Here is a 12537-nt window from a genome sequence, read left to right as displayed (position 1 = left end):
AAGATATCAGCTGTGTGGTATCACACAAGACCCAGACCAAACCGGACAGCTTTCCGTTGAAACTGGCTGTTGAGTGTAAGAACACACACACAAGACTATCACAGCTCTTCACTGACCTCTCAGTCGGTCAGCATGTCTCCACTAACCTTCCCTTTCTCTCGCTCTCTGCCTCTCCTCTCTCTCGCTTTCTCTCTCTCTCTCTCTCTCTCTGGGAAATGTCTTCCGATGCATCTTTGAAATGTTAAACTAATCCTATTGGTCCTCTCCCTCCTCCCTCTCACACCCAGTCCCTCCCAAGTTGACCATCGTGGGCTACGATAACAACTGGTACGTGGGTCGGACCAACGTGCAGCTGACCTGCCAGGCCTCAGGGAACCCCATCCCCACCACGGTGGTCTGGAAGACGTGAGTCTCCACCCCTCCTCCATCCCCTCCATCTCGCCCTCTGTCTCTCTCTCTTGTCTCTCTTGCCCTCTCTCTCTCTCGTCTCTCTCGCCCTCTGTCTCTCTCTCTCGTCTCTCTCGCCCTCTGTCTCTCTCTCTCTCGTCTCTCTCGCCCTCTCTCTCTCTCTCTCGTCTCTCTCGCCCTCTGTCTCTCGCCCTCTCTTTCTCTCTCTCTTGTCTCTCTTGCCCTCTCTCTCGTCTCTCTCGCCCTCTGTCTCTCTCTCTCTATTGTCTCTCTTGCCCTCTGTCTCTCTCTCGTCTCTCTTGCCCTCTGTCTCTCTCTCTCTTGTCTCTCTAGCCCTCTGTCTCTCTCTCTCGTCTCTATCGCCCTCTATCTCTCTCTCTTGTCTCTCTCTTTCTCTCTCGCTTTCACGCCTCTCGCTTTCCTCTCTTCTGCTCTTTCCTTCTTGTTGTCTGCTGCTTCCTCTTTCCTCTCCTCCTTTCACCCCTATTAGGACTACATTACCCACAGTGCACCACATCCCTGACCTTTCAGTAGCCCCTCTGTGGTCACACAGCCACCTCTCTTTGTGGAGATGGATGGATCATTTCCCATAATGGACCGTGACTCCAGATAGAAAGCAGGTTTAATGGACAGGCACAATATCCCAGCTCATTATCTGCCATTTGTGTAATAATGAAAATGGGAAAAGTTGAAGATGAGTGTCTGGGACAGGATCCAGAACTCTGTCATTCATTTCCTGCACTTGTCCTCCTCTCGTCTCAGTGTGTGACTGACTGACTGGGGGGACATGATCGAATGACAATAGAATGAGGAGATGTGGTTTACTAAAGTTCAGATTCTGTTGTTAAGGTCAGCATCATTATGTGTCTGTTTCCTAATCTGTTCTCCTGTCATCGTCCTCTCCTCCTCCTCCTCCTCCTCCTCACTCTCCCCCCACTCCTCTCCTCCTCCCCACTCCTCTCCTCCTCCTCCTCTCCTCCTCCCCGCTCCTCCCCACTCCTCCCTCTCCTCCTCCCCGGTCCTCTCCTCCTCCTCCCTCTCCTCCTCCCCGCTCCTCACTCTTCTCGCTCCAGCCTGACAGGAGAGATGCCAGATACAGTGGTGATTAAGGAGAACAAGCTGACAGTGCTGAAGGTCGACGAGTCTGTGAACACCACCTTCGTCTGCGAGGTCAAGAACCGCCTGGGGGTCGGGAAAGACCAGATCACCACCTTGGTCAGAGGTAAGGGACTGCACACACACACACACACACACAGGCAGCACACCTGTATTTCAGTAGAGATCATTTGTTGTTAAGCCTAGAGGGAAGCCTGGACCTCCTGCTGAAACACACACACACACACACACACACACACACACACACACACACACACACACACACACACACACACACACACACACACACACACACACACACACACACACACACACACACACACACACACACACACTGCTCCCTGGGTCTTCCAGGTCCTGTCCCACAGTCTCTGGGGTTACACTTACACACACACACACACACACACACACACACTCTCTTACACTTCCTCTGCTAGAATAACCACAATCAGGAGGAGGGGGGGTGCAAGTGTAGTGTAGGGCAAGAGGATACAGCTGCTCTGTCCCCTGGGGTTGAGGGGGTGTGATGTGGTGGAGGTGGTGGAGGTGGAGGGGGGGTGAGGTGTTGTGATGGGGTCCTCTCGGGCTTCAGTTTCACACGGGTGTTTGCATCAACCTCTCCATTTCATCCCTTTCTTTTCTCTTTTCTATCCACTTTAGTTGTCGTTGTCTGGGCACCCTTTCTGTTTCCTGAGCATGAATCCACCGCCCTCTATTATGTTCAGCTGAGCTTTGCTGCTATTGTCTTCTCAAGGTCTGCATGGGTCTCCTGGGGTTTAGTCCCCCCATATAACTGGGAAGGTGGCGTGCTGTCGCCCGCCAAGAGAAGTAGCTACTTTAGTTTGAGATGAGATGAATGATGTGACTCGTCTGATTAGGTCGACTCTACAGAACGGTGAAGAGCTGCGACTCTGGGCTTCTCCCAGTCTCTGTTTCTCACCGGGTTTCACCGCGAAAAAGGCCAAGGCCCTCCAATCACTGGAAATGACACGGCGTGGAGTTTTCCCCTGACGGTATCGTTGAGGGCCGCGCGTGGAGACCCCTCCCCCCACCCTGACCTTGCCGTTCACCTTGCTTGGCCCGGGAGGAGCGTGGCCACGTCGCCGCGCTCCTCCCGGGCCATGACCGGTGGCCTCCCTGTCTCCGGTCGGACGATTTCGCGCTGAATTATCGTACGTGTGTGCGTGTTTGTGTGTGTGGGTTCGTGGTCGCCTGTTTAAAGGACATTTCTCTCCAGATTTAGCTGTGCCTCTCTGAGTAGGGGTTTAGTTAAACATATCTCTCATACAAAATGCAAAAAAACCAACTCTGCTTTTCCTGCCTCATCTCCCAGTCTGAAGTCGGCACTTTACCGGAAGTCCCTTTTCCGCTGACACATGGGAACATGGCAGAACGTAATGGGAAAAAAAGTGCATATCTCTGAGGTGACTACTGTACGTTTTAAAAGCCCCTCCCTCCACTCCCTCCCTCCCTCCATGGTCCGGAGCGTGCACGCTCACTCTCTCGTGCGCGGGAGACTCCGCTCGTCTTAACTGGGCTCTGTAGCATAAAGGATGTCACCAGCCCCTCTGTGTATTACAGGCAGGAAGGACGGAGGGAGGGAGGGAGAGAGGGATGGAGAGAGGGATGGATGGAGAGAGGGACGGAGGGAGGGATGGATAGAGAGAGGGAGAGGGAAGGACAGAGAGGCTGGTTTTAGATTAAAAACCTAGGGAACATGCAGAGGATAAAGCAGCACCCCCGTGCCTGCCCAACACTTTCAGAATGAAGGGAGGGAAAGCGGATGCTGATGGCATTTAAAACCCCTATGGGAATCTATGGCACCAAGTCCTAGCTTTACCAATATCAACCCCCTCTGTCGCTCTCTCTCTCTCTCTCTTGCTCTCTCGCTCTCTGTCTCTCTCGCTATCTCTTGCTCACACGTGCATGTGTGTGCCCACCGGTATGTCGGGTTCAGTTGGCTACACTTGGTATTGTAGTGTGTGTGTGTGTGTGTTCAGTCTCTCTCAAGCCCTTCTGAGCCGATCAGTCCGTCTATGCTGCTTCAGCTCCTGGGTGCTTCTCTCCATCTTAACTTCCTCCTCTCCTCCCTCCATCCTTCCTTTCCCTTCTAAACTCTCTCTATCATCATCTCTCCTCTCGGTTTCCCTCCCCCACACCATGCTGTCTTCTCCCTCCATCTTTCCCTTAACCGTCCCCTCTCACTACTCTCCCTCTCCTCCCTCTCCTCCCCCTCCTCTCACGGCGTTCCCTCTCGGCCCCCGTCTCGAGTCGACATCCCCCCCCTCCTCTTTCCCCCTCGCCTGCCGCCTCCCTCCATCCTCCTCTCCTTCCTCTTACTCACTGTCAAGGAAAGGAGGTGAAGATGGACTGAACACACGTAGAGAGAGGGGGAGAGGGGTGAAGGAAAGAACGAGGGGAAATAAATAGGGTAGCAGGCAACCTGCTGGGCGTACACACACACACACACACAGACACACACACACACACACACACAGACACACAGAAGAGTGTATCTACAGATGGAGGCCTAATGCAGGCTAGTGTTGACCGTAATGTGGCTGCTGTGTGGACAAACAGAGCTGAGAGGGGGTGACAGGCGTGAGATGGCGAGCACCTGGCATGTAGCGGGTCTCTGCCCTCTCCCTCGGGGCCCGACGCCGGCCTGTTGACTGGCTGACTGATTTGACTGACTGCTTGCCCTGTCTCTCCGCTAGCCTGCCTGCCGTAGAGATGACCCGGCTGACTGGCTGACTGGTTGACTGGCTGGTTTGTTCTGTGGCCCTGCTTTCTTCAAAGTCCTGCCTACCTAAAGATAGAGGAGACGGTCTGAGGCAGAAATAGAAGAGTAGATGTTTCTGTTCTCTATTCATCTCTCCTCTCTGCTCTCTCTGTGAGGCACAGTGTCTTTGGCACTCGTACATTCCAGTATTTTTCTCTGTCTCTCGTTCTCCATTTCCTTGTTTTTGCTCTTTTCTTCATTTCATCCATCGGCTCTCTCTCCACTTCTGCTTCACCCTAGTCTCATTCTGTCTCCCGCTCTCCCCCTAGCCCTCCCATTCCTCATGCCTGCTTTCCTCTCTCTCTCTCTCTCTCTCTCTCTCTCTCTCTCTCTCTCTCTCTCTCTCTCTCTCTCTCTCTCTCTCTCTCTCTCTCTCTCTCTCTCTCTCTCTCTCTCTGTCTCTGTCTCTGTCTCTGTCTCTGTCTCTCTCTCTGTCTCTCTCTCTGTCTCTGTCTCTGTCTCTCTCTCTCTCTGTCAGTGTGCCTATCAGTCTCCTGCAGAGTGCTACTGATCTCCCGGCTGAGAGAGAGGAGAGACTCGCCGGCAGCCCCCAGGCTCAGCTGGTCTCTCTCTCTCTCGTGAGCCCCATCTCTCTTCGCTCCTCATAAATACCAGCCTGCCTTAATCACAGATTAGCTCTCTCCATCCTGCTCGGGGCAGGATAACCCACATTCACCCGGCCTTGCCCCCAGCCCCCGTCCTACCCCACAGGGGTGCCCCCCCCACCACACACACACACACACCAAACACCCTCTCCTACTTCCTGTTTAATGTCTTCCTGTCTGAAACCAAGACTTTCTGTTTGATTTGTGACCGTCTGTCTTGGCGTCTGCGACCGTGCATCGCACAGTGAGAGGAGAAACCAATCAGATGAGGTCGCCCCCCCCCCCCCCCCCCGTCCTCTAGAGCCAGGCCTCTCATTAACGCAGCCTCATCCAGTAAGAGTCCCACGGAGGCGAGGACGCTCCGGGACTCTGCCCCGTGCAGCCTCCAGGCCCTGGCGTCCACACGGTGGCTGCACCAAACGCCACGGGTGATCCTGGTGATGGTGCGGCGCGTGCTTGTGTGCATGTGGGGGGGCACTTCATGTGTTGGGTTGGGCTGCAGCAGATACTGTTCACGCCCCATCTCCTCCGTTACTCACGGTCACTTGAAGCTTATGGTCGTCCGTGAAGCAATGTACAAAAAGCGAGCTGGTTTTAGTCTGTTGTCCGGGGGGGTGCGTGGGGGGACGGGGGGGGGGGGGGAGGGAGTGTAGTACTGTCCCTGTTCACCAAGCTTCAGTTCTGTGGTAACGTTCATCATGTCAGTGTGCTGGAACAGGCTCTATACTATCATCATTCAGGGGTCGTGAAGTCACTCCAGTAATGATGCCAGTCTAAGAGCGCTGGTCTGGTCTGAACCGGACCACCTCACTGTGTACGTAGCACTAAGAGTAGATATGAGGCCAGTGTCAGCCCTCCATCTTGACCCTAACCAATGGGGAGATGGATGTTGTGGCAGAGATTGGTGTGTGTGTTCTGCTAGCAGCTCAGGCCCACAGTGAAGGGGAGGGGAGGGGAGGGGAGGGGAGGGGAGGGGAGGGGAGGGGAGGGAGGGGAGGGAGGGAGGGAGGGAGGGAGGGAGGGAGGGAGGGAGGAGGGAGGGAGGGAGGGAGGGGGGAGGGAGGGAGGGGTGATGCTGGGCCCCCAGAGCCAGAGGCGTAAATGCACTTCCTGTGTTTGTATCAGAGGTCGGCATGGAGGCCAGTGTATCTGTCCTGTGTGTGAACGGGTGTGTTTAGCTGCCGGGTACTGAGAAGACAAGGTGAAACTGAGAGAGGGAGAGACACGGAGAGATGTTTTTAGTGATGTGAAAAATGGCGAGAGAGAGGGAGAGAGAGAGGGAGGGAGGGAGAATGGAGATGAGAGGGTGAGATATAGGACAGAGGGAGGAGAGAGGGAAGAGGACAGAGGGAGGGAGCGCAGCAGCATTTACAGTCTTTCTGGAGGGGAAGAGGAGAATGGGTGAGAGAGAACAGAAGGAAGTTTAGTAGAGTAATAGGTGGCTGTCTAGCTCTGCAGAGCACATGGTCATAAGGGACCTCGGTGGAGCTCTGATTTAGACATCTCTCCCCGATCCCTGGAGGCTACACACACACACACTCGCACACCTTTAACACACATGACAAAGGTTGGGAAGAGTCTGTGTTGAATGTGTAGCTCGAGGTTCACGTCTCACTCGACACTACATACAGTACTGAACACACACACACATTTCCAATGCTGCAGCACCTCGGAAGCCCATCTGTCCTCTGTTCTACATGTTTGGCTCAGAGCTGTACTTGTCACTCTGTTGTGTCGCTCCGTCAATCACTCCACCACCCCTCCTCCACCCCCCCCTATCCCTCTCCACGCTCCTCTTATTTCCATCCTCTTCTCCACCCCCCCATCCCTGCATCCATCCATCATCCTCCTCTACTGCAGGGCCTCCACCTGTTTCGGCCCTCCAGACATGTTCTGGACCCCGGAGATTGTGTGTGCTTTTATTCCTTTGTAGTTTTGTCTGGGGCACTGAGCCGTGTGTGTGAGGGGTGTGTGTGTGTGTGTGAGGGGTGTGTGTGTGAGTGTGTGTGTGTGTGTGTGAGGAGTGTGTGTGTGAGGGGTGTGTGTGTGTGTGTGAGGGGTATGTGTGTGTGAGGGGTGTGTGTGTGAGGTGAGTGAGTGAGTGAGTGAGTGAGTGAGTGAGTGAGTGTGTGTGTGTGTGTGTGTGTGTGTGTGTGTGAGGGGTGTGTGTGTGTGTGTGTGTGTGAGGGGTGTGTGTGTGTGAGGAGTGTGTGTGTGTGTGAGGAGTGTGTGTGTGTGAGGGGTGTGTGTGTGTGAAGGGTGTGTGTGTGAGTGAGTGTGAGGAGTGAAGCCCTTTGAGAGAGGCTCAGTGCTGAGCTGTAGAGAAACGTTGGCACGACGTTGCGTGTAGGTTGTTTTGGCTTTCAGCTGGAACGGGGACAGGAGCAGCTCTGAGGGAGAGGAGAAAATGTCAGACACACACACACACACATTCCTGACACACACACACCTCAGTTTTCAAACATCCCCAGGAATTGAGTTCAGACCAGTACCACTGACATCACCAAACCCCTTTCTTCTCACTCTCTCTCTCTCTCTCTCTCTCTCTCTCTCTCTCTCTCTCTCTCTCTCTCTCTCTCTCTCTCTCTCACTCTCACTCTCACTCTCACTCTCACTCTCACTCTCTCTTTCCTCCATTTTCTTGTTCCTGACCTTGACTTTTTTGTGTTGCTATTTTCCTGCCGTCCTGCCTTACTCTCTCTCTCCTCTGTTCTCACTTGAACCGCCCTCCATTTTGTTTTCTACTCTGTTGTCTGTATTTCTTTCTTTCTGTCTTTCCTTCTCTAACTTCCTCTTCCCCCCTCTCCCTCCCTCCCTCCCTCCCTCCTCTGTGCAGAGCCCTCAGTGAACCCGTCCAATGCCGGGGTGGTTGCTGGGGCTGTGATTGGCTCCCTTCTGGCTCTTCTCCTGGTCGGCGCCCTCATCGCCGTCCTCGTCACCCGTAACCGCCGGCAGCAACAGGGTTACCGGGGCAACGGCAAAGGCACCTACGACATCAAGTCCCGCATCTTCGGCGGCGGTAAAAAGGCCAGCAAGAACGGCACCGGCAACGCCGGGAGCGGCGGCGTCGCCGGCGGCAACAACAACGGACCCATCTACGTGTACAGCGAGAACCCCGCCCACCAGGGCCTGGCGGACAAACCCAACCACCACCAGCCTCTGCACCTGGGGGGGGGGCGCGAGGAGGGGGGCGTGGCCACCACGCCCACGGCGCAGGACATCCTGCTGAGCACCGAGCTGGACGAGGCGGAGAGGAGGAAGTTCGACGAGCTGGACGACGAGGAGGAGAGGTACGACCACTTTGGAGGCGGGGCCCCCATCCTTCAGCTCCGCCCCCCGCAGAACGAGGAGGGCATCATGGGCGGTTACCTCGACGACGACATGGAATCCCAGAGGGATGGCTCGGTGATCTCTCGGACTGCCGTGTATGTGTAGAGGAAGAGGAGGGAGCGGGATGAGAAGAGGAAGGAGGGAGTGACGGAGGGATGGAGGGGAAGGAGGGAGGGGAGGTAGGAGGGGCCCCAGGTGGATTCTGGGATGTTGGAGGCCTGAGCTTACCCACCCCTGTTTCGAGAGATGAATACCACTTTTATTTTTGAAATAGATATGAAATATATTACCCACCAGAAAGCTGCCCCAGAAAACTGTCTGACCTGAATGAACTAAAGTGACTGGGAGGGCGGAATGTTCCAAACGATGGACTTTCAGAGGGGTGCTTCGACTCCAGAACTGTGGTGCCCGGTCCCAGTATATAAAACAAAGTCAAATCCCTTGGTATCTACCAAAAATCATTAAAAAAAGAAAAGAATAATAAAAAAAAAAAGGAAAACGGAATTTGGCTGCTGCTGTGTCTGTGGCTAGCATCGTTCCCAAGATGGAGTATCTTCAGGGAGAGAGACCTGTAGCGAGAAGGGCACAAAATGGCGTCAATGAAATACTGTTGCTGCTTCCTGTTCAGACAGAGACTGGTCCCTACCTAACACATTCACTGTAATCTTTACTAAACACACAAGAACAAACGTGAGGGGTGTGATGGAAGGATCTGCTCCCTGCTATTCTCAGCTATGCTGTGACATCTTTGGTTCCGGACACAAGATTCTGCTATGACTGAGGGGGGGGGGGGGGGGGGGGGGGGAGTTTGCTGGGAAAAATGGCCTACGTTAGTGTGAAAAGTAAATGTATTGCGTGTGCTCTCTATCTCTTTTACTTGCACACTGTCTCTCTCTCTCTCTCTCTCTCTCTCTCTCTCTCACACACACACACACAGATGCATACATTTTTGTACCTCTTGTTCTGAATCTAAATGGCACAGTTGTTGGTCGTGGGAATATGTGAAACTAGAGACCTTGAAGTGCTGATATTGGATGTGATGGTAGAGCAAATGAAAAGTAAATTGACTGGCGCTGGTAAAAAAATGAGTATGAAATTAGTTTGAACAAATGCACCAGTGAGATGTCGAACCCAGTGCCTGGAGGCTGTATGTAGAATAGGTAGTTAAGGAGAAGAGAGGGATGAGGGAGGTGGAAGGAAGGATTCGACTGAGGGAGAGAAGGAAGCAGGAGATTTTGGCTTCTCTCTCTCTCTCTCTCTCTCTCTCTCTCTCTCTCTCTCTCTCTCTCTCTCTCTCTCTCTCTCTCTCTCTCTCTCTCTCTCTCTCTAGCCCAGTGAGCTCCTGACGAGAGGAGTTTGATTGGTAATGAGCCGTGAAGTCGCCTGCTTAGCTGGAACCAACAGATTGCTGCCGCTTATCGTTTATGACGTGGCGATTTTCTCTCTCGGTCTCTCTCTCTCCCTCCCACTCTCTCTCACCTCTCCTTACCTCTTCCTCCATTTTTTATTGGGAGAGTGTGATTTATTCGGAGCGGTGTGGAGGTCACGGTTGCGGAGGTTGGGAGGAGTATTTCACCACGTGTCACACACCCCGCTTACCCCGCCCTGCCAGGCCTGTGTAACAGAGCCGGAGAGAGGGAGCCTAGCTCGCTCCGCACCGCCCACGCACATCCAAGCTTCGACGTTCAATTGCTTCTGTCTCCTCCGACGGTACGCTGAATAGACCAGAGACAGACAGATCATCCTTATCTTCCTGTCGGCTTCCTATAGATTTTCAATGAGCTTTTCTTCAGACACGTCGCAGGCCCAATCTGCCTCCATAGCCAATCAATGGGCAGATCGATTAAAAGTGATCGATTTGATTGGGCCTAGTTCAGTGTTGTGGAGAAGCGGGGGGGTATATTGACAGGAAGATCTTCGCTGGGCGTCATCTTTATGATTGCGCAGCGGGCTGGATGGTGACTGACTGTTTATCTATCTCTGTCTAACGAGCCACCGGAGGGCTGTTCAAACTAATATCACCCTTGTGGCTACTGTGTGCGTGTGCGCGTGCGTGTGCGTGCGTGACTAACAAGACAGGAGAGGGTCACAACCAGCCGTCTTCCTGGAGAACATTCTCCATTCCGCAACGCCCTGATTCACCTCTGAATCGACTAGCTCACGACTCACCCAATCATGATTCACCTGTGAATCACCGGGGCGCTAGTAATCGACGCTATCATTGGTCCCCGGGTTGTTTCAGCGGCCTGTTAGATGCCCTGTCTGCTTCTGGGTCACGGTCTGGTCCGGGGTCAGGAGTTGGAACACATTTTACGACCCCCTCCCCCCCCAATGCCCATTTGACATTTACCTTTAATAGGCCTTAACCTTCTTTTGACACACACACAGAAGCCATTAGGGGGATATTTGCTTGTGCTGTTGACAGCAATGGTGGCTGTTGACTTTCATAAGAGGGGGAAAAGAGAGGGGGATGGAGAGAGTGAGGGAGGAATGAGGGGGTGATATTTTTCAGACCAGGACATCTAACTGTCTCTGTCTGACCCTCAGATTGATAAGACCCCTCGGGAGTTTCTGGCGTACAGCCTTTTTCCATGATTCTAGCCTACAGGGTAGACCGAATCACTCAAGACGTGAAGATGACAGTTATGGACGCAAATACGTCCACATGTCCTCTTGTTGTTGCGTGTGTGACCCCCCCCCATGCTCCCCCCGCTCTCTCTCCCCCCCCCCCCCCCCTCCCGAGACACTATCTTTTGAATCCTGGTTGTGTGAGACCCGTCTGGGGAGGTGATGTTGTAAACGTGGAGCGTGAAAGCGGTCAGCAGGGTTCTAGAAGTATCCGTGTGTGAGATGTCTGTATACTCTGTGTAAGCATCTTGATTTTTTTGTAGAACTCCTGTAAAATGGGGGGTGGGGGATTAAATAAAGGTGGATTATTTATCAAACTGTAAATAAGAGACATGTACAGAGTCAGTGCTGTCATGGGGAACTGCTCACTTCACTTCCTGTTTGACCAAAGGTCGTTCATATCAGCCCAGAATCACCAGAACTTCACTCAGAATGTAAAGTCAATGTAATAGCCAAAAGATTGCCATCAGTTTTTTCTAAATGTAGTATCTTAGAGGTTAATGTTGTGCTCAACAAATATGCCTGATGTTAACAGTCAGCTAAATCAATATAGTTTAGTCTCAAGTAAAAACCTGTTGAAATCAGTCATGTCCTGTGAAAAACGACATCCTGTTTATCAGGTATATTGTCATTGCGGACGCAGTGATCTGTGCTGTGTCTTACTCAGCTGTGTGTGTGTGTGTGTGTGTGTGTCTCAGGAGCTTTTGAGACATCCCTCACTGCCACAGGCTTTGTAATCCTATCAGCCGGACCCTGCCTCTCTGTCACTGGGGGGGCATGGAAGTGATATTAGCATACACACTACCTTACTGCCTAGAAGCGTGCGCACACACACACACACACACACGTACTGTGAGGTGTACACCCAGGGAAAAGAACACTCCCACACTCACCTTGGTTCGGCACACAGAACTAACTGTAGAGTCGAGTTGTCTGCTGGCTCTGACTCACACCCACACATACATCTCTCCTTTCCCCTGTTCCAAGCACACCGGCTCTGACTTTGTCAGAACATGGAGTGTTCTACCGCTCTCCAGAGAGAGAGAGGGAGGGATGGAGAGAGAGAGAAGGAGAGGGGGAGGGATGGAGAGAGAGAGAGAAGGAGAGGGGGAGGGATGGAGAGAGAGAGAGAAGGAGAGGGGGAGGGATGGAGAGAGAGAGAAGGAGAGGGGGAGGGATGGAGACAGAGAGGAGAGGGGGAGAGATGGAGAGAGAGACGGAAAGAGGGAGAGAGAGATGGAGGGAGACAGAGAGAGGGAAAGATGGAGAGAGAGAAGGGGAGGGATGGAGGGAGAGGGAGAGATGGAAAGAGGGAGACGGAGGGAGGGAGAGAGGGAGGGAGAGAGAGGGCACCCTGGGTGGTGTTCCTTATACCTCACTGATTTCTGGTTCTGGCCCCAAAAAATCAGCCCCCTAAACTTGTGGTTTGAACAAAGACCAGAGCGGTGAGTCAACCGCAATGTAGGACACAGACATCACTTTTAGATGCCCTTCTCCACCGCCACACACACACACACAGTCACACACACATACAGTCACAGACCACACCTAATGTCCAGGGTTGTGAGTGAAAGCTTTTAGAAAACTCTGTTGTTTTGTTCTTTTAACACAGTGGTTAGAGTTTCTTTAATATACTGCTGTCCTCAACTTCCAACCTTTTATGAAATG

The 12537-nt window shown here is 53.0% G+C and overlaps 1 protein-coding gene across 1 annotated transcript in view; it reads left to right on the top strand.

The window, feature by feature from the left end:
* Positions 1 to 9372, top strand: part of LOC134023532 (nectin-2-like) — an 11963-nt gene extending 2591 nt beyond the window's left edge. Inside the window, exons 3-6 of the mRNA XM_062465706.1 lie at positions 1 to 75; positions 288 to 405; positions 1482 to 1630; positions 7748 to 9372. The exon at positions 1 to 75 is cut by the window's left edge and continues 219 nt beyond it. Coding sequence (XP_062321690.1) covers positions 1 to 75; positions 288 to 405; positions 1482 to 1630; positions 7748 to 8346 — 941 coding nt within the window. The 3' untranslated portion in view covers positions 8347 to 9372. The remainder of the gene's footprint in view (positions 76 to 287; positions 406 to 1481; positions 1631 to 7747) is intronic.
* The last annotated feature ends 3165 nt before the right edge of the window (positions 9373 to 12537 follow it).

Source organism: Osmerus eperlanus, chromosome 7 (genome assembly GCF_963692335.1).
Source record: "Osmerus eperlanus chromosome 7, fOsmEpe2.1, whole genome shotgun sequence".
Lineage (NCBI taxonomy): Eukaryota > Metazoa > Chordata > Actinopteri > Osmeriformes > Osmeridae > Osmerus > Osmerus eperlanus.
The sequence above is the reverse complement of the archived record's forward strand: the minus strand, read 5'-3'. Positions and strand labels throughout refer to the sequence as shown.